The 27,147-nt window shown below is 46.9% G+C and overlaps 1 protein-coding gene across 2 annotated transcripts in view; it reads right to left on the bottom strand.

Annotated features, from left to right (window-relative positions):
* Nucleotides 1-27,147, bottom strand: part of ctbp2l (C-terminal binding protein 2, like) — an 84,775-nt gene that overhangs the window by 43,536 nt on the left and 14,092 nt on the right. The window contains exon 2 of one of the 2 annotated variants that reach the window (XM_012831045.3): nucleotides 5,259-5,413. The exons of the other annotated variant lie outside the window; for it this stretch is intronic. Within the exon in view, the coding sequence (XP_012686499.1) occupies nucleotides 5,259-5,316 (58 nt within the window). The 5' untranslated portion in view covers nucleotides 5,317-5,413. The remainder of the gene's footprint in view (nucleotides 1-5,258; nucleotides 5,414-27,147) is intronic. 2 annotated transcript variants of the gene reach the window in all.

The following is a 27,147-nucleotide window of genomic DNA, read 5'->3' as shown; positions in this document are numbered from 1 at the left end:
AAACGTACATATTGTATGTTGTATTACAAAATCAGAGAGTTTGTGTATACAATTGGTATGAACAACCAATCTCTTTTCAGCCAACCTATTCTTCTCTCAAGCTTCAGACAATATTTGAAACTGACATTATTCAGAGTGACTGTATGAACTAGACTTACAAATAATTAATTATTATTCATTAGAATGAATTGTTATCAACTAATTTTGGAGAGAACATGCCAATCAATGTGTGTGGAGCCACGTCACTGTAGAGCAATTATTAATTAACAACTGGAAGAATCTCAAAATGAAGCCAGGAAATACCTTCAATACTATAAAAGCCAGACAAAAAGCGATGATATGGCATCTAACCACTGAGGGGAAAACCTGTGAGAACAGATTTATGAGGCAGCACTCCCTCATGGGAATACTGTGAGGTGTTCTCCCTGCTGGAGTCAGGCTGTGTGTTTGTCAGCTGTAAAATGCACCATTAATCACAAATGTTGCATTTCCTCATGAAAACCAGACAGACAGAGCACCTCTTTTACAGAAAGAGAGGGATGAATGGCAGCGGAGGTCTCACATGTGCTTGCCTCTGCTGCAGGAGGACATGATAGGGCTGCAGGGAATAAAAAAAAAGCTAGAAAACTACTTTCACACTGAACCAGCCGTCATCACTGGAAATGGGCTTGCTGTCACAGTACTTGTGATCAACGGTATCAACGCTATCAAGAGTCTCTCTGATTTGCGATGGGAGGCAGAAATTACGACAAAAGGCAGAAGAGCGAATTCAATTTCCAATTATAATGAAAGGGAAACTCACACGCTATTTCAATATTGGGGGTGACATGTCCCCTTGCCCCTCATATCCAACAGCCCTCCTTGAGGTTGGGACTGGGTAATTAAGTGAGTGCTGCAGCATTCATTTGCATCCTGACAGCTTGGGAAGTGAAACTGAAATCTGGAACAGTACAAATAATGTGGATCAGAATGAGTTGCTACTTTCTAGGCAATGATACCTTTTTGAGTGAAACAGGGACCATACTCACGCTCCCTTTTTGTCTGTAATGACTAGGCAGAGGAGAAGACAGAGACATGACACAAGTGATACTCAGAATTCAAGTGGGCCATCTTTCTAGGGCATGGCTGTTCTTCACAGGACTTGGCAAGCTATTCCAGATGTAAGCTGAGGCAGTGATTCAGACAGCGCCCACTGTGGAACTGCTGGGCTATTAAACTTTCATGTGACTTAATAAATTAACACTACAACTGGGAACTTGAAAATTCTAGTCAATTACACTGATTGTACAGTATATTAAACCTTTAACAAGCCTCTGGGCTTTCCCCCCATATGCTAACAAGAGTCTGCGGAGGAGATGCACAGATCAACATATGTCATGCATTAGATGACGTCCTGAAGAGTCACATCTGTCGCTACATGGCCAGTGTCCTCCCTCCGGTCAGGGCATCACAGGGGACCATACAGGGCTGCCTGCTTTGGCACATCTCTGCCCACCAGAGGAAACCATGAGTCAAAGACTCTGGGAACAGCAGCAAGCCAAACACCTCACTCCAGAGCTCCTTCCCAAAGCCACTCTTGCATGCCATTTCAGTTATCCAGCGGCAGTAGTTTTTTCCCCAAGCCTCTTCCTCCCGCCTCCCATTTTGGAGGTTATTATCAGCCCAGGAGCCAAAAGCCCCACACAGATGTGAAGGCAAGAGGGAGAAGAGGACATTTTGCAGAGAAGAGCTTCTAGAGGGGGGGGGGGGGGGGGGGGGCTTACTCTTACACGGTTTCCTCTTACCCCCTATCAACCAACACAAGCTAGGTGCTAGTTCTGGGTTGCTGCTAGCGCTGGTAGATGATCTTCTGCAGGATAGAGAGCCACCATAGAGCCACGCCATTATGTCACTTCAAACATCTCCGCTTTCCCAGCAATGGCAGACCAGCACAGAAACATAGCTACTACTTTCTCACATCAATGTCACGGACATCAAATGTAACATTAATGTTACGAACTTGCTTGTAATGTTAGCTGACCAACAGCTAGCCACCATTAATTAGCAGCTCACTAAACAGCTCTGTTTAAAAAAATGGCAGTCACAAAGTTTTAGTTGATCTTGTGGGTCCCAATAATCCTGCCCCAGCCCCTGACGCAAGCGGTTCTCGGTTCTAGCAAAGTGTTGGTGCCCTGTCGAGAGCCAGGGGAGACATCTTGGAAAGTAAACAGGCATTTTTTTTTTCATCTAAAAATGGGTAGCTTTTAGCGCTGGAGCTAAGAAGTGAGAGCTTTTAGTTTACCCCCACAGCTCTGAACAGAACCCCATCACTTGCCACTGTTTGCTTTGATTATGCAAAGGAAGACGCCTCAATAAAAACAGTGCCTCCCAGCCTTTGCATGTCCTACTGCAGGCAGGCCAGATTATGTTGAACACATATCAGTCCGCCTAATGGTTTAATCAGCACTGTCATCCTGCCACAGGGTTTCCATAGACACAGACAGAGTATTTCACAATCTGCCACGGTCAGAATCAGTCCAACATCTCAATTTGCGGCTGGCTTTTGTGAGGCTCACAAGATCAGTTCACAAATAAACCTCTCTTTTCACATACAGCCTAAATTATTTGGAGACGGAGAGGCTGGGACAAGCCTAAAACAACAACCACACAGGCCATCTGAGTTCCCGGCCGTGCCTTGAGGAAAGATGCTTGCACTGGAATGATGTTGGCCAGGGGAAGAGAAAGAACCCGACAGATCGGTTCTGGAGATGATGCAGATTCCAGATGATGCCGAATCTCCTTTTTCCTCTGAAGATATGAGGCAGAAACACATTGCGAATTCACTTGCCTGCCAAAGCCTAGCCGAGGTCTTGTTTGACGTGCGGAGATGTAAGATGGGGGCGATACCACGCTTAAGACAAATAGATCTGGGGAGACTTATCTCTGCTCCGAGGAATAACCGCCCCAGCCAAGTCTGGCCTCCGATGCTTATCACAGCAGCCTGGGTGTAGAAATGACACTCAGGCCAACTGAAGGACAGGGCCGCTTTGGCTTTGGCCGGTCGACAGATCGCAAGCTGCGCTTTATTTATTTTCTCCTTCCCTTATCTCCGCCCCTTGCGGTGACTGTGCGCGAGCCAATGGGCTGCCAGGCCGCCGCAGCCATCTGGAGGCCCCCAGCTTAGGCGTCCTCTCTCTCTGCCTGAGTGCGTCTGCAGGTGCTGTTGCCCAGTGCTCATCAGGCACCCCTCTCCCCCCTCTCTTTATCTTTCCTCTTCAGCCTTCAGAGGAACACCTGTTATGGCACACCGCGCTCAAACTGCCTCTGATCTACGCGCCCATCCAACCATGGCCGCTCCAGACCAACACTAATGTACTCCAACAGCCTGCACCAACGCAGGCTAAAGCTGGCACAACACAAGGAGCCATGTACCTCTGGTACCATCTTGATTAAAAATGCAAAAGTTCTATTTACATTTCGCCCAAACGATTACCCTCACAGGCCCATTTTAGGGCGCAGTATGCTGAAGTGAAAAAGACTGATGTAATTGTAAATGTAAATGTAATTCAGAGCTACAGATACTTTCTTCAATAGGAAGGTAAAGGAATGAGAGCTCTCAGTCTATAGTTAACTAAGTGTGTGTATGTGTTTTTCTTTAAATGTATACAAGTGCACAGAGGCTGACTGCTCAGCATATGTTCCTCATTTCATGCACACTAGACTGTGAAGCGCTTACATCAGAGCACAACAAATGAACTGGCAAAGACGCTGGTGGTGGTGATGTGTGGGGTACAAACACCTAAACCTTGTCATTTGGATTGAGAACATGTTGCACCAGACAGTGAAGTGTGTTGATCCACCGCCTCGAAGCTCTCTGTGCTCACTGAACAAACCAGGTGACGTGACGCGTGCGCAGAATTATATGTGTGTGTGTGTGTCTGCATGGCATGTGTCGGTGTGGGAAAATGTACATGTATGTTTGTATGTCTGAACGTATGTACGTATGTGCGCATGTATGCATACGCATGTATTTATACGCATGTATGTATGTATGTATGTATGTATGTATGTAAGTTTCCCTTCTGGAAACAGGGTGTCAAAGTCTGTCAAACAGTGAAAGCAACAGCATAAAAACAGGATGAAGATGTGGAGGAATGTTGCTACTACAAACACAAACCATGTCGAAATGTAAAGCACACACATGCAGACATACCCTATTAGGGGGTGGGTTGCATTACTCTCAGCCCAGTGCTTTGTGTGGGTGTTCCTGCATTATACTTCACACACACCCACCCAGAGACAATGACAGGGCCCCTCTGACGTACTGAACTTGGCCAGCTGCCTGGCATGGCGAGCGGAGGGCAGGTTGTGCCACTCACCATGCTGCTAAAAAGGGTGTATAGTATTGACACACACACACACACACACACACACACACACGCAGGCACACAACGCACGCATGCAAGTGTACGTACACACACACACACGTACACACACACACACATTTGCACTGTGCCAACCCTGATGTAAGCCTACAAAGCCCCAGCAAAGAGGCCAAATGTAGGGCAGGGAGAGCCGGTGTGTGTGAGGTTGTGTGTGTAGGGCAGGGAGAGACGGTGTGTGTCAGGCAAGCATGAAAAAAAAAAAAGACATTAATGCAGTGCACACATATATGTGTGTATACCGGTGCAAAACTAAAACTAGTCACCAATCATATGCTTATCAACACACGTCATCACAATCTTAGCTCCAGACAATGAGGCCATATCCTCAGTCAATCAGAGTGGCTCTGATTTAATAGTTTCACCTTATATCACTGCACTGACAACGATAAACAATGATCAATCATGACACCACCACCTATTAATAGACAATTTCAACTTCTGCCAAACACCATTGTTGCTCCTATCACCTGATCAGTGATCAGTTATGCCCTAATAGATTCTTCAACAGAGCAACTGAACAGGCTCAGACTGCTGGGAGCACATCTGTTTCTAGACATTTAACACTTAACATTTCCCTGAGAATGACCAGGATTAAGTCTTGTAAGATCATTTCAGTATTCCCTGCAGAATACTGGAGCCATCTGTTCTAAACATGATCATCATCTGATAGACTCAGTCGGAGCACTCGGAATAAAGTAGACGGAACATGATCGAAAAATAAGCCAGAATGAGAGAAAGATGGAGTGTACACACACACACACACACACACACACACACACACACACACGCACGCGCGCACGCACGCACAGAGAGAGCGATAGAGAGATGCTTTACCTTCACAGATCCTGTCCAGTCTCTGTCGTTTGACTTTGTGTTTGTCGGTCAGGGCCATAGCGGGCCTCACTGCTGCTGCACGAGGGCAAGGGCTTTTCTTCAGGGTCCTAACGCAGAGAGCAGCAGTCTCCACGGGGCATAACGCCACACTGCACCTACAACACACACACACACACCCGGTGAGACATCACACAGACTTGGGCAGCCAAGTTGACAAGCTCACGAAATTCAATGTGACTTCAAGTGAGACTGAAGAAACTGTACAGTTCATAGGCTCCGAGGGTGTGGGGTACACACACACACACACACACACACAGTCCTCTTAGGTGTGAAGACATCTGTTTACAAAGGAAGATCCTTCAAGTTTGTTGTTGTCTGTCTTGTCTTAGTGTGGACACTGGTCTTCCCCATCATTCAAATGCAGAGATCTGCTCTGCTCTCTCACACACTCTCTGGCGCCCGCCCTCCTTTATGTGTAAATTCCTCAGCACGAGGCAGTTGGAGATTTGAGACCGAGGCAGGGCCTGTAATCAGTCAGGCAGGACATATCAAACATAAGGTTAGCACAAGCTCTCTTTTTAACCCACTGAGGCGTCATGTGTCAAGTTCTCTTTCCACTTCAGCGGCAATTTGCCGGAGGGAAGAGCTTGATTAGCTTGAAGGTATAATCGCCTGATTATAATTAGGTTTTTAACCAGGCATTAATTAGAGGCTTATTGAAATTTCATTCCAAAAGCCGGCATATGCCCTTTCCCCAAGGGTGAGATATCACTCTCCCCTTTACTGCATGATGGGAGCTGCTGAAAAGCCTCCTGCTCAAATGCTGCCCCAAAATGTGCTCTTCTGAGAGGCTCTTCAGGCGGCCTACTGTGACCCAAGGCCTGACCATGGGTCAAGACCAGCCATCAGAGGAGCAAAGGAAATCACACCAAAAGCTGTTCAGTCTATTTAAGGCTGGCCAACTGGCTGTTTAGCTTACAGCCATGGTCCTAGTCAGGTTTCTCTTTTTTTTACCCCTTTTTAAATGATTTCCTTTTTTAATATTGACTGTGTTGAGTCTTAAAGAAACAGGTTTTACAAAACACATACATGAAGAAGAGTCACACTGAGTAACAACCAATCTAAGACACAGAGCAAATACGGTACTTTGCAGGGATCTGTAAAACAGCTGAGGAAATGTAGGGAAACCAAATAATGACTGCTCGACTGCTGAGTGAGGACCTGGGCTGCAATGACCTCATCTAGCCAACAGAGGGAGGTAAAAGCTGATCAGAGCACAAGAACGTTCCCCAGCTCTGGAGACAAATGTGGGTTAAAGGCCTGGAGCCACTGAATAGTCACGGTATGAATGTGATGAGAACAGCTCGCAAATGCTTTATTGATGCGAGAGGCCTGGCAGGTAGAAATCCAGACATGACAGACATCCTCAAATGAGATAACGACTGAGAACCACAGGTGGAGCACATTTACACACACAAGTACATCTAAGTTGTACATTGCCACAATACTGTCCAAAAACAAACAAACAAACAAACAAAAAACTCAGTTTGATCTGAAAAGGCAGCAGCAGGCGATCGATGGCCAATCGATTGGAGAGCACCAACCTCTGATGCCCATCCTTTCAACTTCTGTGCACTGGCCCTCAACACACCACAGAGCACTTCTGCTGATCACACACACAACTCCACACACAGCCGCTGTGTCCAGAACTAATAAACTCATCACACACACACACACTAGGATAATCATGACCACACTCCATCCAAAAAACAAATAACATAGCCTCCTGCTGGTCAGAACGAAACAAAGTAACACTGATAATACCAGAGCAGAGAGTGAGGGTGGGAGGGGGTAAGTGTGTGTGTGTGTGAGTGAGAGAGAGAGAGAGAGGCAAAGAGAAGTGCTGAGGTGGTCTTAAAAATGGGTGTTCCACTACTGTCTGCCAAGAAATACTAACCTAGAGAGGCCCAGCGCGCGCGAGAGAGAGAGAGAGAGAAAGAGAGAGAGAGAGAGAGAGATGGGGGGGCAAGAGAGAGTGTACTAATGAAAACAGCCTCTCCTGTTATCAGTGTGATTAATCGGCTGGTCGAGCAGCATGGTGCCCTCACCCAGTGCAGTAGGCTGGGGCTGACCTGCTATTCTCTGTGGGGATCAGACCACACACACACACACACACACCTTTGTTGACCTGCACTCATAACACAAAACTGTATGTGAATGTGTGCTGTTGTCCATCAACAGAGGACATGATCTATTGCCTGGTCCTGTCCAAGTGATGTCCTCAAATCTTAAGGCCAAGAATGCAGAATAAATATAGAGTGGAGAGACAATAGAATATTCATACAAAAAATGAATTTCATCTTCTTTCATCCAACGAACACACAGAATCTCTATAAAAAAATGTAAATATTTTTTTAATAATAAGTGAGTAGCATACTGAGTGTGTGTGTTCAGATGGAACGGGAGGAGAAACGAGTACCTCTGTAAAACCAAATCACTCCAATCCTAAGAAAACATCCTCCCTAGACACAACCCAAACCCCAACGCAAACACAGACACACACAGTACGCAGGCAGCACAGAGGAGCTGAAACACTAGAGGCCTGGAGGTCAGTCTGTTCCATGATTCCCATGTCTCTCCTCTCTCATCCAGAGCCCAGAGCAGCCCCCCCCCCCCCCCCCCCCCCCCCCCCCCCCCCCGACCTGGCAGGGTCAGCTGACTGAGAGAAGCGCCCCCCCCCGGTGGACACAGCCAGCTAAGAGTGACACTTTCCACACGAACAAGAACAAGACACAAACACAGGAATCCATATCTGTGACTAATTTCAGCACCAGAAAAAAATACAGACTCTTCCCCCCTCACTCCCAGACCACAATAGAGCCCTACAGAGAACTGGCTGTTTAGCTCAGGAGATCATCCTGTGAGAGAGAAACACCCCTGACCCTCCCTCACATTGGCTTGCACTCCTCTAGCCTGTAGAGCCCAGCTGCTGCACTGAGGTATGAAGAGGCCTTGAGCGCCCCCTGACTGCCGAAGCCAGGCACTGCAGATGGAAGCTGGCACTGAGAGCCGGGCCCCAAAGTCAAATTGGATTAATATGGTAAAGCGTCTTGTAACATGATGAAGTGCAAAGATAATACTGCTGTTCTGCAATCAATCTTGCAGCGGGGAAGAAGAGAGAGCAAAAGAGAGAGAGAGAGAGGATCTAAACGCTCTCTGATGTGATTAATTGGGCTTGCTGAAGCAGGAGGCATAATTTGGTTTGGTAAGCAGATGTATAGGGGAGCGTCCCCCATCGGAGGCTAATTAGTGGGGACTGATTGCGCTCGCTCTCGCGCTGGCTCTCCCTCTCTGCTGGCCAGCTCCGGCTCATCGCCACACTCAGCCCTCACCATCAATGGGCAGCTGCTCGCCAAACTGGTGTCTCATTTGATCCCCGCCATACCCCCTACCCCAGAGAAGAAAAAAAAAACCTTCCTTCACCTGACCAACCTATTCAATGTACTGTTCTGTAGTGAGAGGAGTATGAGATATCATGGTAGCTGCATGAAACACAGGGTTGTCCTGAAGTATGTTCATGTTAGCTGCTGTCAGCACTGAATGTGTCTATGTTTGTATGCAGGGACAAAATTAACTCCTACCAGCCAGAGGCCTACCAGATGAAAAAAAGTTTACGGCCAGGCAAAATGAAACAAATCTGTATGCATCAGTAATATACTACCTTCATGTGTAATTTTCAATCCATCCTACATCACATATAGAAAATCAGCAATCACTAAATCAATTGAGATTAGTGTGCATTTCTGAAGGTTTAGTGAGCTGCTGTTCACTGGATGCTGACTGAAGCAACTGGGACCAAGTAGTAAAGACCGGCCTCCAGTCCTTGTGGCAGTGCGAGCTCTCGTGCCTCTTGTCCCCTGCAGTGTATTGTACCATTGGAATACTTCAACCATTCCCATGGCTCGCCACAACCCGATGTTCTCCCCCCCTCAGCAGCATGCGTTGCACAAGAACATCATTTTACAACTCCAATACCCCTTGCCTGAAAAAACAAGTTCTCAAGGGGGAAATGAGGGAGGGGTGCATCGCTTGCAGGAGGTCTAAACAATAAAGTGCATACCACATCTCGGAACATAGACAACAAACAAATAAACTGGAACTCTGAGAGCTCTGAGCCCAATTGGGCGGGGGGGGGGAGGGGGGGGCTGAGAGTCACTAGACTGAGAGTCTACATATCATGACATATGTACCCAATGATCTTCTCTACATCTGCATTGGCCTTGAATGATTTTAAACAGTAGATGGCGTGTTGAGTCATAAAATTCAGAATTTTAATTTTAAAAATGGTCTTTAATTTGTGAAGCTGCGTACGTGTAGTAGTCTATAGTAGCCTTTGACTGAAATGCAACAATGAAGAGCTACCTATTTTGAGACAGAACAGGTGAATAAGGCCTAGGAAAGTAAGGAAACTAGAACAAAGAAATGCTGTTGTTCTTTTTGACATTGCTACTCATTAGCACTTTCTATTCCTTCTCCCCAAAACATAGCCCTACGTCTATGAAACATACAATTTGCATTTGAAACGACGAGGGGATAAATATGGGCGGGTTGACGGGTCACCTTGTTTCTGGGAAATGGGGGGGGGGACCTTGTTCAACATTCGTGCCTGTGGTTAACCAAGGGCTCAAACTGGAATACAAAACTGAACTCAGATTTTTTTTTTTAAAGTTACTGAAAAATAAACGCCATTTATAACAGCGGTCAGCAATTCATAGCACCGTGACTGACAGGTCAAAAACCGAAGGCTTTAAGAACACACCACTAAACGTCAGACAAGCAGACCAATCACATTTGCTGCAATGTATAGCATATTTCTGAGGAGGTATGTGTGAGTCTATGGCGTGGGGTAAGAGGCTACGCCATTCCTATGGCATAGATTTAATGGCGAAGCAGAAATTGGCCTTAATTGTGTAGCTAGTGTTGTGCTCTGTGTGTGTCCCTCTCCCCTGTTGCCAAGATACAGCCGATGTCAATTACATGCCAACACAGAAATCTACACGCCAGTGGGGCTTGGTGGAGGCTGAAGTTCTTCCCCAACTGGCAAAATGTGTGTGTGTGTGTGTGTGTGTGTGTGTGTGTGTGTGTGTGTGTGTGTGTGTGTGTGTGTGTGTTTGCGCGCACTGTGCACACATGTCAAAAGCATCATTTGCGGGTGTAAATAATTGAAAAGGTCAGGCCAAGAACCTGCTGTGATTCCCCTCTCTGGCATACAGACGTTTAGACACCTCTTCATTGACTCCTCCAAAATGAGAGTCCTTACCTTTGGAAGTGCAGGAGGGGGAAAAGAGACGTTTCTGAAGCACACTGTGTGCTGTGACTTCCAAAGATTAAATCAATCAATTATTCATCTTCTGACATTCAGCTTTCGGCTCTTTTTGGTCGGAGATGAACTCATGAAAGAAGTGACGGGAACTTAACGGCAGACTCTGAAGCAACAGCCTGGTGTTGATGGCACTCGAGTCCCATTTCTAACCCCAAGAATGAAAGTGAGAACACTACCAAACAGGGAGTGCAAGGGCTGGAACTAGCAGCATTAAAACAGTTGCCAGAATTTCCAATTGATTAGCCATGCAAACACCCTGGTCTTTCTTTAGCGGGGCCGAGTTTGTGGTTTAGTGCGAATATCAATGCCAGTGACCCAGTCCCACAGGAGGAGTTCTGGAGGACAAGCCCACCACCTCTACCAGATGCTCCCCATCACGGCTACAGCTTTTGACAGGCTTACCCACACCAAGCCCACTCCACACAATGGCCAGGAGACACAGCCAGACCACACTTCAGTTGAGGCCTGTCAGCACGCCATGTCACCAATCTCTCAGCAACAACACCGCTGTTGATGTCCCGGCTATTAGGTTCCGCCTTTAAAAGACCTGACCCCGGGTCTCAGAAACAAAACGCATGCTTGTTATTTTGGTGGTATAATTATCGCTAATATTAGAGAGACTTTTCAGCGCTCGTTCTCCGTCAGCTTTTTTTCCTTCCCCTCTTCAAACAATGGAGTCTGTTCTGCCCACTCAGCCCGCTTTGTTCCTGCAGAGTTCAATCTTTCAGCGAGGAGCCAAAACACCAGCAGCTTTGCGGGGGAAAACAGGAAGGGCTAAGACAGCGGAGAGAAGGAGCGCGGGGGGCTAAAAATATCAGCTTACCCTGGCGAGCTGTCGCTCATGCACACAGACCTGGGAAAGGTAATGACTCACTCTTGATGGATGTGTGAACCTCGGAGGCCGGCCTCTGAACTCACACAGAGGTCAGGCAAGAGCCCCAGAGGTGTCTCAGGACACACACACACTCAACTACAGACACTCAGCTGGAACATACAAGAAAGGAGAACTAGATGATTCGGGTGCATAGAATTTTCATTCTTCAATCATACTGACATTCCTCAATCATGACGTTCCATATCCCTTCGCCTCCACAAACCAAACACCCTAGATATCACTCTCCCTAGGTGTGAATAAAAACAACCACAATTAGTCTCATAATGGTATTTCCATGTGCTGACCTCAGCTCTCCTGATCAGCCGTATCCATCTACAGGCCCCAAACAGCAGACGGCGACCCCGACGCACAGCACAGGGTCTGAGAGGAGAACCAGGGACCCGGGACCAGCCTGACAGAATGGCTCTGGTGGCCAAAGCCTGGAGAGCAGTTCCTCTTCCTCTGAGCCTTCAGAGGAAGAGCATGAGTGATTCACAGCTTCCTGCTTCAGGAGAGAAGCCCGTGTTCACTCCCAACCATGCCCACACATTCAAAACACACACACACACACACACACACACACACACACACACACACACAAAAACCACACCACACACACACAGGAGAAGGCAGTTTCAGCTCTTCAGCTTGCACTGGTACAAAGCCAAACCAAACAAAGTGCTGAAAAAGTCCAGAGCAGCGAAGAGAAAGACAAAAAGCGTGCACACACAAACACACAGAGAGAGCCTTCACAGTTTGACAGTGACAGGGTGGAGGGGCCAGTTTTCTTTGGAGCCCCTCTCTGCATGTCTCCAGATCCCCTCCCAGCACAGATGTGCTCATTTCAGACTCCCAGTCAAGACGGCCACTTTTTCCCACAGACGCACACACACTGAGAATGTGTGTGTGTGTGTGTGTGTGTGTGTGTGTTAGGAGAGTATGTGTTTTCTCGTGTTAATTAAAAAAAAAAAGCTATAAGCTATAAGTATTGCCTTTCCCTCTGAAAAGTACAGATGGGGTCATATTGCACTCAGGGTCCCAAAAAAAATTAACTTAATTTTCCATCAACATGGAAAATAAAACATTATGGTGAGGATCAAAATTAGCCTGTGTTTTTACAATAGTGTGCCCGTGTGTCTGTGTGTGTGCTCCTTGCCAAGAGTAGTCTTTGGGGTGGGGTGGGTGAGGAGGATATGTAATGGAAGTGGGGCTGGACTGGGCCAGCCATTTTCCAAGCTCTATCCTCCACAGTCCTAAATTTCCACATTTCCACTTCTCCCTGGTCCAATTACGTTCAGAAAGAAGGACACACCTGTACTGAGCCTCGGTACTCTGGTGGTCATGTGTAAGGGTGGGACAGGGGTTGGTGGAGCTGCCTGTTTAATCTGGAGCATAGCTGAGCACCCATGATAGGCCAAAATAGGGTAATAGCAAAGTGCACAATCACATTCTAGTCCTGGTTTGGGCCGCATGACAACAAGTAAGCACACAGACCTCTTCTCCAGAGTTCAGAACATGATGGGAGGGGAGAGGGAAGGACAGAGAGAAAGAAATGGAGAAAGTGTGCTTGAGGCTAGGTTAGTGGCGCCATCTGACAGTGGAGCAATCATACATAAAGACGGCACTGTATGATGGAAGTGTATAGAGAGCCATCTATGAATACAGAAGACAGGACATGGACACACACAATGGAGCCTCTTTCACTTTCTGAGGGTGATGGGTTTGACACTCTGATTTGGGCAACAGTCACAGGCGTAGTCAGGGGGGATGCCTCTTAGCTCATCACCACTTCTCCATATGTAGAACACATCTCTGGAGGCCTAGCTACTCAGAGTAGTGCCTGTCCGTGTGTGTGTGTGTGTGTGTGTGTGTGTGTGTGTGTGTGTGTGTGTGTGTGTGTGTGTGTACGGGTGTGTGTGTGTGACAACCTGTTGAGCACAGTTAATTTCTAATCATCCCCACAGGGGCCTTGTTAATCTTCAGTGGGTCTTTGAGTGGACTGGGGAAACATCTCCCTCGGAAGTGTTCTGGAAACTTCTAAAGATGAGACAACAGCAGCGGCAGCATTCATTCATTCCTTTGGGGAAGGGTGGTTAGTGTGTGTGTGGGGGGATGGGGTGGTGACTACCTTCAGAGCACAGGCCACGGCTCCAGGCTTTCATTAGCGGTGGCCTGAAAGGTTAACCCAACAAGATGACATCATGACAGAAACACACGCTGCGTACGGCCTTCCAAACAAGCGCTTGCCTCAACTGTCAGAAGCGCTCTTCCCTTGTTTTGGCCTGGGGCACAGTAGCCCTCGGACAGGATAACGCTGATAACGCTATCAGCTCAGTGACTGATGCATGGAGACAGGAAGCTCCACCATTGTCTGTGATGACGCTAACTGTTTGTAATGAAGTCTACCTTCAGTTCAAATGCGCACGCCGACACACACACACACACCAGCCCTTCAATTGCAAAGTCTCACCTACCATTGTTGCCTTCAGAATCATCCAAACCTCTCCATCATGAGGTTCTTTCCATGGAGTGGTCTGGCACTGAGGATGTGCACTGGTGGAGCCAGACCCAAACATTACACATCACAACATGACAATCCTTTTCAGCACTGCACACCTGAGGGTGTGCTTCTGAGTGAGCAAATATGTGTGTGTGTTTGCATATGGTGTGTGCAAGTGTGTTTGTTAAGAGTGAATGAAACTATGTCTCCTAGTCAGGAACACAGATAAGGAAAACTCCCCCTTCAAATATTTGTAACTGTTTGAAGACAGTTAAATGTTTAAACACTAGCCTATTTTAGGTTCTTTTTTATTTAATGTTTAATCTGATTTTGTACACGTGACGTTTTATGTATCAAATTGAAAACCCTCTGTAAATGGAATGATAATTGGACCAGACCATAGGGCCCTGTTAGTAGTACTGGTATTCTTCATTAGGATTTCCTACCTCACACAGAATGCCACATTCATGTTTTTATGTGCAGTGGTTCTGAAGTTGCTCTGCACTCAGCACACCAAAATAAGATGACCATTGACCGTCATGAGATACGTTGTTTTTGAGATTGAGATTTTTCTTTCTCTTATGCAACATTGTTACTATGCCAGAAATAGCAGATCAATACCAGATCAATCAAAAGAACATTACAAGAACAAAACACTCTATCATGGACATGAGCCTTTTAACAGTTTCAAAGTGATTTTGGGTGGAGTTCAGCTTGGCGTGGACAAATGTGTGTGTGTGTGTGTGTGTGTGTGTCTCCAGAGAGGGGAGGAAGGAGGTTGCCTGAGGATGGTGGAGTCCCGCTCCCCACAGCAGAGAGACGACAGCGGGGAGAGAAGCAGGTGAAAAATGGCAGTAGCGGAGCTGAGAGCGGCCTTGTGGATTAACTGCAGAATAAAAGTGCTGATCACCAACAACAGAGCAAAAACAGCTATTCATCACACCGCCACACAATCACACTTGGTCTCAGACACACACACACACACACATCCACCCCCACACACACACACACACACACACACACACACACATCCACACACACACACACACGCACGCACGCACGCACGCACGCACGCACGCACGCACGCACGCACGCACGCACGCACGCACGCATCCACACGTGCAGCAATGTAGAAATGCTCACACACATTCCTCGAGTTATACTGCTGAATGACTCTCTTGGCAGATATATTGATAATGGCAACCCCTCTTTAAATTGATTAGCAATATATAGTCCCCCCCTGCAAAGAAGAGAAACAAACAGAAGGAAGGGTGCCGAGGGAAGTAGAGAAAGGCAGAAGTGTGGTGTTGATGCCTTACCATGACCCACTCTCTAGCCACAACCCAGCACGCCCTACCCCCCCCCCCCCCCCCTTCAAACACACACATGGGGAAATGAGAGACCCAAAGCTCCGACGCTCCAGCTGTCTCCTCCTCTAGTGTTGGTCTTCTCCCTCAGCTGTACTGCATGCTGTACTACACACACACACACACACACACACACACACACACGTGAAGCACAGGAGGGAGCTGGCCCACATCTCTCTCTCTCTCTCTCTGTGTTGAGACTATGGCACCCTGAGAGCAGGCCCCCAGAGGATCATCTGGTATCTGGTGCTCGTGAACACAGGGGGAGCCAGAACAAAGTGCTTTTCAGCTGTGGACACACAGAGCTGCTAGTGAGGCCATGTTATGGAGGTGGGTGGGGGTTGGAGGTTGTGGGCGCGCGCACACACACACACACACACACACACAGGGACAGTCCCTGCCCAGCGCCACAGGGCGGACAGACAGTGAAAAGAGGCATGAGTCATGGGACTACAGCCCGACTAAAAAAACATGAAGAGCCTGGGGCTCTGGGTCAATCCTGCGCACACACACACACACACACACACACACACACACACACACACACACACACACACATCATCATCATCATGACCCAAAACACAGCATCCCATCATGTGCTCAATGTTTAAAAAAAAAAAAAAATTAAAAAAATTAAAAAAAATTTCCTCTCCCTTTCTTCTCTCGCTCTCTCGCTCTCTCTACTTTTCTCTCCCTCCTTCCCTCTTCCTCCTGCAGTTTTGTTTGTGTGTGAGAGTGAGATTCTTTCAGCTGAGCCCCACAGAGGAGATGGTGGCCTCCATTTCAACTTAGTGGGTCGCAAGGGTCAACGTGCCTTTTATAGTAGTGAACAGCCCTTGTCACAGCGCTAAGTTTGTTCTCCTGCCTGGCACAAAATGTCTCCTGACACAAAGCCAGGCTCACATCAGCGCACGCTCTCCGAAGACGCAGGGACACATGTGCTCACTCTTGCCCGCCCGCCCGTCCGTCCTCCCTCCCTCCCTCCCTCCCTCCTTCTCTCCCTCCCTCCTTCTCTCCAACTCCCTTTCTGACCATCATTCAGCCCTCTGTGTTGCCAATCAAAATGACGCCTCTCACTCTGAAGAAGAGACAGTTGCCGCCCCCCCCCCCCCCCCTCCCCCCTCCTTCCAAGCTCCGCGGTGAAAAGCTGATCTGTGTGGACACTGGGTGACCAAGGCGGTTTGAGGCTGGAGTGCAGCATGGAGCCGGCAGGGAAACATTATTGGCTTCTTTTGATTTGGTTGTGCAAGGCTGTTTTGCTCCCCTCAGCCCACATTCCCCCACACACTCAGTGTCTCAACTTCTATCTCACTGTGGCAGAAAAAGGCTAAATTGGACCTGCTGAAAGCTACCAGAGAACAAACACAACATAAATGTGAGCAGGCATCCAGCTCTTGGCTCACTGACTCAGAGAGGAGGGGACGGGCCCTGCCACTGGAAATAACACCAATATACCCGCGCTCTTTTTACTGCTTCCATTGAAGGGGGAGGGTCTTCATATTCTCCTTTGTGAAAGAAACCGCTAACTTGTGTATTGACTTCTTTTGGCAGTAAAACACACTTTCAACTTTCCCCAGAAACACTCCCCGTCCCTGTGCTGGCTCTCAGAGTGCAGGTCCAGAAAAATAAATGTGTCGGGGAAAGAGCTCCCCCCAAAGCATTCTTTCTAATTAAAAACACTATCACCCCAAAGCAGAGGGACGCACAGCGTCATGACCCCATGAACTTGGGGGCACAAGGGTGGTGGAGGGGGGGGATTGTGGGGGCTGGGGGTTGGAGAGGGTCTATTGTCAAAAGGTCAGCCACACTGGTGGTGGGGTTCCCTCCAGAGCTGTGCCCGCCTGCCTTATTATGCAGGATTGGCCTGGCAGACTCATTTTTATGAGGAACCCGAACCTGATGCGCCATAAAAGACAGCCAGAAAGCGCTCTACTCTTAGCCAAATTAACTGGCAGAGGGATGGAGTGAAGACGACAGGAGAGGGGGATGGGGGCGGGGAGGTGGGAAGAGAGGAAAGGAGAGGGGGCAGGGACAGAGAGAGCAGGAGGGAGGGTGATGGCAAGCAAACTGGGGTGGGGGTTGTGGAGAGGGGGTGGACCTGCAATCTCCAGGCAGAAAATTAACAATCCCACACTGCACTCTATCTGCCTGGCATTAAATGTATGAAACACATGAATTACTGCACTGGGTGAGGGGAATTAACTCTATATATCAAACACGGTCCGGATAGTTCAGGGGGTGGGGGTTTGCCCCTGTGCGAGTGTGGGTGGGTGTGTGTGTGTGTGTGTGTGTGTGTGTGTGTGTGTGTGTGTGTGTGTGTGTGTGTGTGTGTGTGAGAGAGAGAGAGAAAGGGAGTGTGTGTGTCAGTGTGTAAAGGGTGGGGAAAATAAAGTAACTCAACATTTCTATCTCCTCCCATTAAAGTTAAGCGCCTCTCTCTCTGGAGCGCATAAAGCCGTCAGGCTACGCTGTGATTGATGTGGGCCCTGCCCAGCTCCTGTCCTAACTATCAGCAGCCTCCTATTAATGTTTCCCCTCTCTGTGGCTCTCTCTCTCTCTCGCCCTCTCTCTCGCCATCCTCTCCTCTCCTCTGGAGATGGAATGAGACTGCAGCAGCATACAGGAAACTGCTGACGCCAGTTCATGCTCAATTCCCTAATAATGCCAAAAGCTGGCCTCCAAAATGGAAAGAGGGGACTGGGAAGACAAAAAAAAGCGAAAGATAGAAAAACAGAAAGAGCAAGAGAGAGAGAGAGAGAGAGAGATGATGATGGCACTCTTGGGGCAGTGAAGTGCTTCATATTATTCATTACCACCCAAATTCACCCACACTTCTGAGCTACTGCATCGAGAGCTAAGCAGTATGGGGCACGGAAAATGTGTCGGACTTGTCTGTGTGTCCATCCCTGTGTGTGTGTGTTTGTGTGTTTGTGCGTGCGTGGCCTGAAATTACATCAGCACTAATGCCTTCATTAAAACCGCAGCACCACACAACCACCTACAAAAATGCTTAAAAAAGTCAGCTTCTGCAAAGTGAAGATGTGCATGGAAAGGCACGTTGTGTTTGCAGCCTGCATGTGTGTGGCGCATGTGTGCATGCATATGCATATGTTTACCACTTGCTCTAAGCCACAGATGAGGGAGTCAGATAGAGCAAAATGGTCTTAATAATTGCATTTCAGTTAAGACAGAGCGCTTTTGCAAGCCAACAAAGGTCAAGGAGACGGCCTAATTGAGTTGGGAGTTTAATTACAGCGTGTTTATAACCTTTTAGAGACATCTGCAGCTCTGGCTAGTAGATAGATTTCAGGAGCTGATGTAAAGGAGGCAAAAACACACACACACACACACACACACACACACACACACACACACACACTAAAAACAGTGAAACTAAATGGTGCTGATTAGTGTTCTTCCTGAAAAGCTGAGGGGGAGTTTGTAAATGCTGAGTGGAGGATGCACAGGCGTGGCAAAGGGACGCTAAAATGGCGGTGTTGCTCAAACATGGCAGCAGCTGTCAGGTGGAGCTCGGTGAGGACTTTATTAGCCTCGTAAAGTGCAGCCAGCTATTTACTTTGCGCCCATCTCCTTGCACTAGCAATGCCATTTAATCTCTCAAGAGCCATGCTGCCTGCTTTGGTGGGGGTGGTGGACGCCGTCATTCTGGGTGCAGGGAGGTGGTACGTGTGTGTGTGTGTGTGTGTGTGTGTGTGTGTGTGTGTGTTTCCTTTCCCATTTTGTGCCAAACATAAAGCTCATTTACTCCAACCTGTCAGAACAGGAAGTAGGGACATGACCGACGTTACTCGTGATCCGACTACAGCACCCATAATTCTCAGTGTAAATAGAAGGTAAGACTGTAATCCAGTATTCAGAGCAGCATTTCCCGTCTTGTCAATGCTGAGGTCTCTGGCAATCACTTAGCATTGACTGATGTGGCTGAGACTAATTGCAACGCCAAGTGAAGTTGAGTGGGATTGTTTTGGTTGCTATTGTGGTGTTTGGTTAAAATATGTTGTTTCTCAAAGTGCATTCATTAGGGTGTTGTACGAAGGATTTGGGGCCCACAGAGAGAGAAAACACGAGCAAGAGAGAAAGACCCAGCCCAAGTGAAGCATGTCAAATTAGGAAGGAATATAAAACCACTGCTTCAGGGACTCATTAGAGTCCAGAAACGGAGACAGGGGAAGCGTTTTCTTTGTGTGGATGTGTGTGTGTCTCGAGCATTGACTCCACAGAACTCCACTCCTCTGTGGCTCCTGTCAACGTTATTTTTGTTATTCAAGAGTTTTGGCAGAGTGAGAGAGAGAGGCACACACTACCTCAAACATGCACCATGTATTAATTGCAGTGCCAAGCCACCAATTGAAACACGCCTCGCGGTGTTCTACAGTGCCAGGAACCACTTCATACTTTTAACAAAGACAGATGTGCATCCATCATGCATTGGACTGCCACAAACAATTGAGAAGTCCACCAAGCCAAGACAGTCAGCATTACAACCCCGTCTCTCATCGTACTCTTTGGAAAAACACCCTGAACATCTAGCTCCATCACACTACCCTAGATTACTACCTCAAGCACAGGAGGTTCAGGCTGTAACCCTTTAATGAAACACATCCACAGAATTCTCTCCCATTGCATTTGTGTGAACAAGAAGAAGATGATCAGCTGTCCATCTTCTAGAAGCTTGTGAGCAAGCGCCTGCTCTTGTCCATTGTTAATCCATTTGGGATGTGTTGGTCCAGTGGTCTCATTTAGGGACAATAATTCAACCTGATGTGGTGGATGCCTCCCTAGCGAAGTGAGGCCATTTCAGGGGACCCTTGATGTCTTTGCTGGTCTCTAAGGTAAAAGGGTGAATGCAGCACAACACAGAGTGGGCACTGCCCAGCGGTTGCCATGGTAAAACTCATCTCTCTGACCATGGCGGAAAAGGCTCCTCCCTTCTCTCTGGGGAAAGGCATAAGCTACCTGCGCATATCTGTCTATTATGCATCGCCCCCCTTTCTCTCAATCACCTCCTTTCAAAGGAGATCAAAGCTCAGTGGAACCTTTGAAAATGGACGAGGGAGTGTTTAGCTAAGAAAGAAAGAAAGAAAAAAGATAAAGAAAGAAAGAAAGAAGCAAGCATCTCTTGCCAGCTTCTCTGTCCTCTTTGGGCTGTTTTCCAATCTTTTCAGAGCATACAGGGAAGAAGCCCCTCCACTGGCTTCAGAGGATGAATGAGAGGGAACAGCCAGGAGAAAATGGCCGAAGCTGTCAGATTAACCCATTCCTCTCTATGCCTTACATACTGAATGCATATTAGCCAAAGCTTTGATGGAACATCAGAACACAAATAAAAAAAATTTAATCCTACAACAACAAACACAGGACTACCAATGAAATCACAGGGAACTGGATCACTGAGGCACTGAAATCGGTCATTCCTCTTCGTTAAACAGTTGCTGATGTTTGTGAGTATCTGTACTTCCCAAGTCTCAGACAACCTTCGGGAATTTGACCTAAATGTGTGTGATCGATTAAATCTGAAGTCAGTTTACATTATTTTAAACCACTCCGTGTTGCAGTCAAAGGGCAGGATGTCGGAGCTGACGTGCACCAACAGGCTGGCATTTGGGCAATTATTGGGTAGTTATTTAGCTAGCTGGCTAGTGGCCACAATGAAACTGTCATAGGTAAGTAACGGTATAACAGTTTACAGTGGCACTTTGTCTTACTGGATGCAGTCCAACAAGGATTATGTGGCTTTCATAAGGCAATGAAGCAGAGTTGTCTCTTTCACCATTGATGGGTGCTGTTATTGTGTCGCATACTAGGTACTTACAGAATGTTTTGACAATTCTGGGTACAGTACAGCGTATATGCACAGTAACAGGGGCGTCGGATGTAAGCTGTTGTCTGCATGGCATTTTGTGTGCTACTTCCACCAAAGTAGTGTAGCGTTTTGGGAGGCGATTAAGCCTGGCAAGTCTTTCATCATTGCCTTGGTCTGTCAACGTCCTTACACATGTCAGAGACAGCCCTTTCTCTAGGCATGTTGTGTGACCTACATGGTTAACCCCTGAGCCTCCATGCTCAACCTCTGAGGGACAAATGACTGGAGAGGGGGATGGAACTTCAGGAAGTGTACTGGGGAATAGAGGTGACGGGATCACACTTCCTGCTCAGCATATTGAGAAGGCTAGTGGGCTCAAGCAGCTGAAGTGGGCTCAAGTATATATGCATGAGCATATGTACGTGTGTCTCTCTCATATATATATATTTTTTTTTTAATACAAATATATAATATTTATTAATCCCCTTAGGACCATCTGCATGTTGGCATGAGTAGTTAGCACATGCGCGCACACACACACACACACACACACACACACACACACACACACACACACACACACACACACACACACACACACACACACACACACACACACACACACACACACACACACACACACACACACACACACACACACACACACACACACACACACACACGGAGCAGAGGGCAGCCACTTCAGCCGAATCACCCAGGGAGCAGTTGGGGGTTAGGTGCCTTGCTCCTTGGATGTTGAAGGCGGGGAAAGCGCTGTTCATTCACTACCCCCACCCTCATTTTTTTCCTTATTTATTGATTTTTATTTGAGATACTTAAGGTGAGAACAAGGCAGCAGTAGATGATGCAGCCATACATAGAAGGCATTGAGCTGAGTTTTGCCGCAGTCCATCAGCTGGAAGGTGGTATTTTATTTAGACGGCTTGAATCCACAAGGATTCACAAAAACACTGTTGCCAGCTAGGTCATTTCAACATCACATTTCATGCATAATCTATGCTGCAAGTTATAGCCTACAACTAGAGAATATTATTATCAAAGCAATGACACAAGACAAGATAAATCCTTTAAATTTGTCAGCATCAGCAAAATGTGGTTTGGGCAAACAGAATTTCCCCAGTGAAATGAACTTACCCTGCTTAAGGTTGCTAGCATTTAGCGTCACTTTATATCAAACAAACCTAGAAAAGGCTTTGGCCACTGAAATAGAAATGGAACAAACTGTCTGATTACCATGATGTGTCTGACAATCAAAAATAGATTTTCTATTCATTGCCACTGAGGATGTGGTGAAGGCTTTTGAGGACAAAGCTCTGACTGAAACTTCACGGAGAATGAAGCGTGATTGGATAAAGTTGGGACCGTGTCGTCATCTTTTTCAAAAGATTCTGTATTCGCCTGTCTACGCACGGGTTGTGTTTTCATTTCACCCTGGAGCCCGTTTTCAGGCCCCACAAATAGAGTTGTCGTGCGGACATATGAGAACATATGCAGACAAGTCGGTTTGTTAGAATATACATTCATAGGAAATGGAGAAGTAACCCATCTAAAATGTTTAATGGATTGTCTCCTGACAGATACACCTAGTTTGAGAGGAAGGGGGTGGGCAGGGAAAAGAAAGAGCAAAGTAGCCTGGGCCTGAGTTAAGACTGGGCCTGAGCCAAGAAGCACTTACTGTTACAGCACCGTCAAGCACACAGCAGCATTTAGCAGAGCTGGATGCCTGACTGACTGACTGACTGACAGACAGGCAGGCAAGGGCTGACTCTTCAAGCCCCCGTCAGTCAGATTCAATTTGATCATTTCATTTTCCAGTGGAGTCCATGCCTGCCTGGGCACCCCCTTGAGACCCACTGTGGCAGAGGAACTCAACACAGTAAAGGAAGGATTTTCCTTAATTGCTTATTGTTTTCAGTGAATTATTTGAAAAAAAATAAATGCATCTTTTTTTTCCTGAAATGGCATATTGTAATCCATGTTCATCAGCTACATGGGTCCACAACTTCAGTGAAAGAGAGGTCTAAAGCTACCCAAATCCCGCATTCTAATGATCAAGAAAGTTAATTGTAGGGCAGAGAATATTTGTCCCAATTTTACCCCCCTCTCATCTCGCCAATCTCCGCCACCCCGTCTCCATTCAATGATGCTCCAGCCGAGAGCAGGCACAAAGCCTCTTCATCGCACCACGCTGCTAAGCCCTCCATTGTAACTCCATCTGAGCCCGTGCACGTCCTCTCAGAGATGGCAAATGAAAAGCATTTTCCTGGGTTCCACTGGGTTACGCTGGTTGGGTGGGAGGACAATGGCTGAGGCTCTCCAGAGCAGGTTAATGAATGCTTTCAGAAGGTCCTCCATTCCAGGCCAGGGGAGGTTAATTACAGAGAAGCACACTAACAGCCAGCCAAGTTGATCTGAAGCTGAGGGGAGGGGAGGGCTACCTCATAACAGTTTGAAGTGGAAGCCATTTCTGGAGGAGCTTCACATGTTCTGTGGCAACAAGCAAACAAAAATAAAGTTTTTATTTCTTAGGACTGAGCACTACCACCTCAGTTGTTTATGGGGGTGCTCAGTCTTGCTGTTGTTGGAGCCAGGAATGGAAGTACCCCCTCCTGCCTCCCTCTGCCAGCCCTGATAAATGCAGCGCTGCTCTGGGAGGGCTGATGGAGGCGCTCCCTTGCTTGTCCTTTTCGTTCCAGGAGGCCAGCGCCATGACATTTATCCATTTTTCATGAACAGACTCCTTACGTTGTGCACAATGACAAACAAATCAATTTCCCAGCAGTAGATTACCGAGCAGAAACAATCAGGACCTGCAGAATGAGGCCCAGAAGAAGCTGTGAGAATTAATTGCAGGAGCACAGAGGGACTGAAGAGGCTGACGACTGCAAGTGCCGCTCCCTCAGCGAGAGCAAATCTGCCTGGAAAGGCAAGGACAATTTACCGACAGACATTAGAAACAACGCCAATAAAGAAAAAGTGCTACACTGTTCGATACATTGGGACAGCTACAACAAAAAATGGGTGTGATGAGTATGTAGTTTGCAAAGCATCTTCTCCAAAACAGCCCAATTGTGCAGGTATACATCAGCATTTGAGTTGGTTTGGGTCTCACTTTAACACACAGACAATAACTACCTTTATGCTAGAAACCGCCAACTGTTCTCCAGTCTCACATTTAAAATCTTCATTTTAACCTGTGTAAAGAAAATGACGGAGCCCTGTGCTCTTACTCTAAATATAGCACTACCTACCTACAGATCTAATAGGAGATACTGAATTTTCACTCTATGTTGAGCGAGTATTGAGATCAGGTACTCCTATAGTTCAGGGGGAATTGGAGTTTTGTCGACCTGTCAGAAAATTAACCTCTACCCATGGTGCAGCCAACTCTTAGCAGTTGGTGGGAAGGGTCCTGGTTTATTGTTGAGCTCAGAACAATGAGGTATGCTGGGTAATGTTTCAGTAAGTGAGATTAGATGATATGGTTGATTAAAAAGTGCTGTGTTGTGCTGAAGCAAGGATAGAATGTGGCCTGCAATGTGCAGTACTGATCCAAATCCACCTCTGCCGCTACCACACAACTCTCTGCCCAAACAAACCTCTTGCTTCAAGTGACGACTGCAGAATTTAGACAAGCAGAGAACGGAGAAAACAACTAGTGAAACGCCCAGGCGTCTATGCCCAGAATCAGGGTCTAGAATGAGGTCAGGAATCCTTCTCTTGGCTTGGCAAGGCAAAGGAGATGAGACCCCAGGGTGGCTAACTGAGGTATTCTTTGTATTTTGTTTTATGGTTTTGTTTTTTGACTCTGGCAACACTCAACCCTTGCCCTGCTGTAGTTGACAGCTCACATTACCAAACAGGCCCAAGCCAGCCATGCCCCAGAAGGCTAAGAAAGGCTTACAGCCCAGACTGTGGAGCTATAGGGCCAAAATACCCACAACACTCTCCCCTTCCCAACTCTGCAAGCAAACAGAGGCTCATAAACCCACCTGTAAACTGAACGGTGCTTAGCAAAATCATAAAATGTGTTCTGCTAGTCTTGTGTGGGGCTTTTTTTCGCCTTATACCTGGAGAGTACTCAAGAGGCTTGTCAAATTTTATGGATGCTGGAGTTTTTTTTTTTACAAGACTTCTCAGTATGATTTGAAACTATTTCACTATGTAAACCACATATTTACTGAAACTCTTCTTCAGTCAATTTTATTTGACAACTGTATTGTGTCTTAATAGCGCCACAAGCATTCATACACAAATGTCTTAACCAGTGATTCTTCACAAGACATACAAAAAGATTCTATTTTTCACACTACTTTGTTTCCTGAAGAAAGTGGTTTCACATGTTGCGCTTCAAATGAACCACACCTAATGCGCTTCAAATGAACCACACCTAATGAATAACCATCTGCAATGTGATCTTAGCTGCTCTCATGCTCGACAACCCCGTTAGGAAACACAAATAATGTAGATCTAGTCCCTATATCTGGGGTGTTGTACAGTGATAGTACAGTGGCTAGCATTGCTGCCTTTCAAGCAGTTGACTGGGGTTCCATTCCCAGCCAATGCAGAATGCCTTTGTAAGTCACTTTGGACAAAAGCGTCTGCTAAAAACCCAACCTTTAGTCCTATATTGAAGCCCTTTTATCTGAAGCACTGTGTAGTTTGTTTTCTGTTGCTTCCAAGATTGTTCTGACACTGAATATTCCATCCCCCCATACCAAGGGCACCTCTACATAATGTACTCTGTAAAGACTGTAAAGCATTTCTTAAACAGCCCAACTTGTGAAAGGAAACATAGTAGTATGAAAACCACCTGATCCACCTGCTTTCAAGCATCTGAGTGAAGTTCCAAACTTTGATTCTACAAAGACAGAGCAGCCATTGTTTTGAGAGAGAGAAACCGAATGAGTGGGAAAGTGAGAGCGAGTGTGTGTGTGTGTGTGTGTGTGTGTGTGTGTGTGTGTGTGTGTGTGTGAGAGAGAGGGGGGCAAACAGAACAGTGAAAATGAAAAAAGCCGTCTTGATAACTCAGCCATTTTCTCTCTCCCTCTCCCTGTCTATCCTCATCAAGGCTTGGCATAATGACTGAATATGCAGGACTGCCACAGAGTTGAGGTCAGGCCCAGTCTCCTCCAACTATTGTTAGACTACACTTTAGCCGTTTTAGACCAGCTCTGTTTATTCCAGAAAAAACAGCTGGCACTTACAGGAAGGGTTTGATGGAGACAGGTCTATTGTTATTGAAGCACGTTTTTTTTTTTTTTAAATAGGTAAAAACTGCATATCATCCGGCTGCACTTTACAAAAGTGCCAAGATTTTCTTCTGGAAAGAAAAATAAATACGAACATACAAGTGCATTCTTATGTAGTTCAAGGTACTGGCCTTCCCCCCAAATCCTAAAATATTCTGTTTCTCAGCAGGTTTTGCCCTCTGAGCACTCGTCACAATGCAGCGAGTGTGAGGGCTGGGGCGGATTGGGCTGCGCTGCGCTGCGGAGCAGGGAGGAGAAGCAGTCAGAGCAAGCTCAAGTCAAAGCCCCGTCCTGGGAGCCGTCTTAGCTCCAGCCATAAGCCCTTAGCGCTGACACTGTGGAGGGAAAAAAGCCAGGGGAAACAGAAAAGGACACTGTGCTTCTAACAAACCTGCTCTCGGTGAAAAGATTGCAGATCATTTAGTATACATTGGTCCAAGTAAGATGCTTCAAAAGCAAAAATGGAAAAGGTACAGACACTCTACGTCTGTCTGTTTAGACAGGCAAACACCTTCACACCAGAGGCGTGTCCCAAAATTAGGGTGTGCTTACATGTGCAGGTGTGTGAGAGAGTGTGTGTGTGTGTGTGTGTGTGTGTGTGTTTCCTAGAAAAGACCCATGCCTGGGGCCCATCCCGGTGTCTAACTAGTCGCTGCCTTCGTATCACA

The sequence above is a fragment of the Clupea harengus genome, chromosome 23 (assembly GCF_900700415.2).
Source record: "Clupea harengus chromosome 23, Ch_v2.0.2, whole genome shotgun sequence".
NCBI classification, from domain to species: domain Eukaryota; kingdom Metazoa; phylum Chordata; class Actinopteri; order Clupeiformes; family Clupeidae; genus Clupea; species Clupea harengus.
The sequence above is the reverse complement of the archived record's forward strand: the minus strand, read 5'-3'. Positions and strand labels throughout refer to the sequence as shown.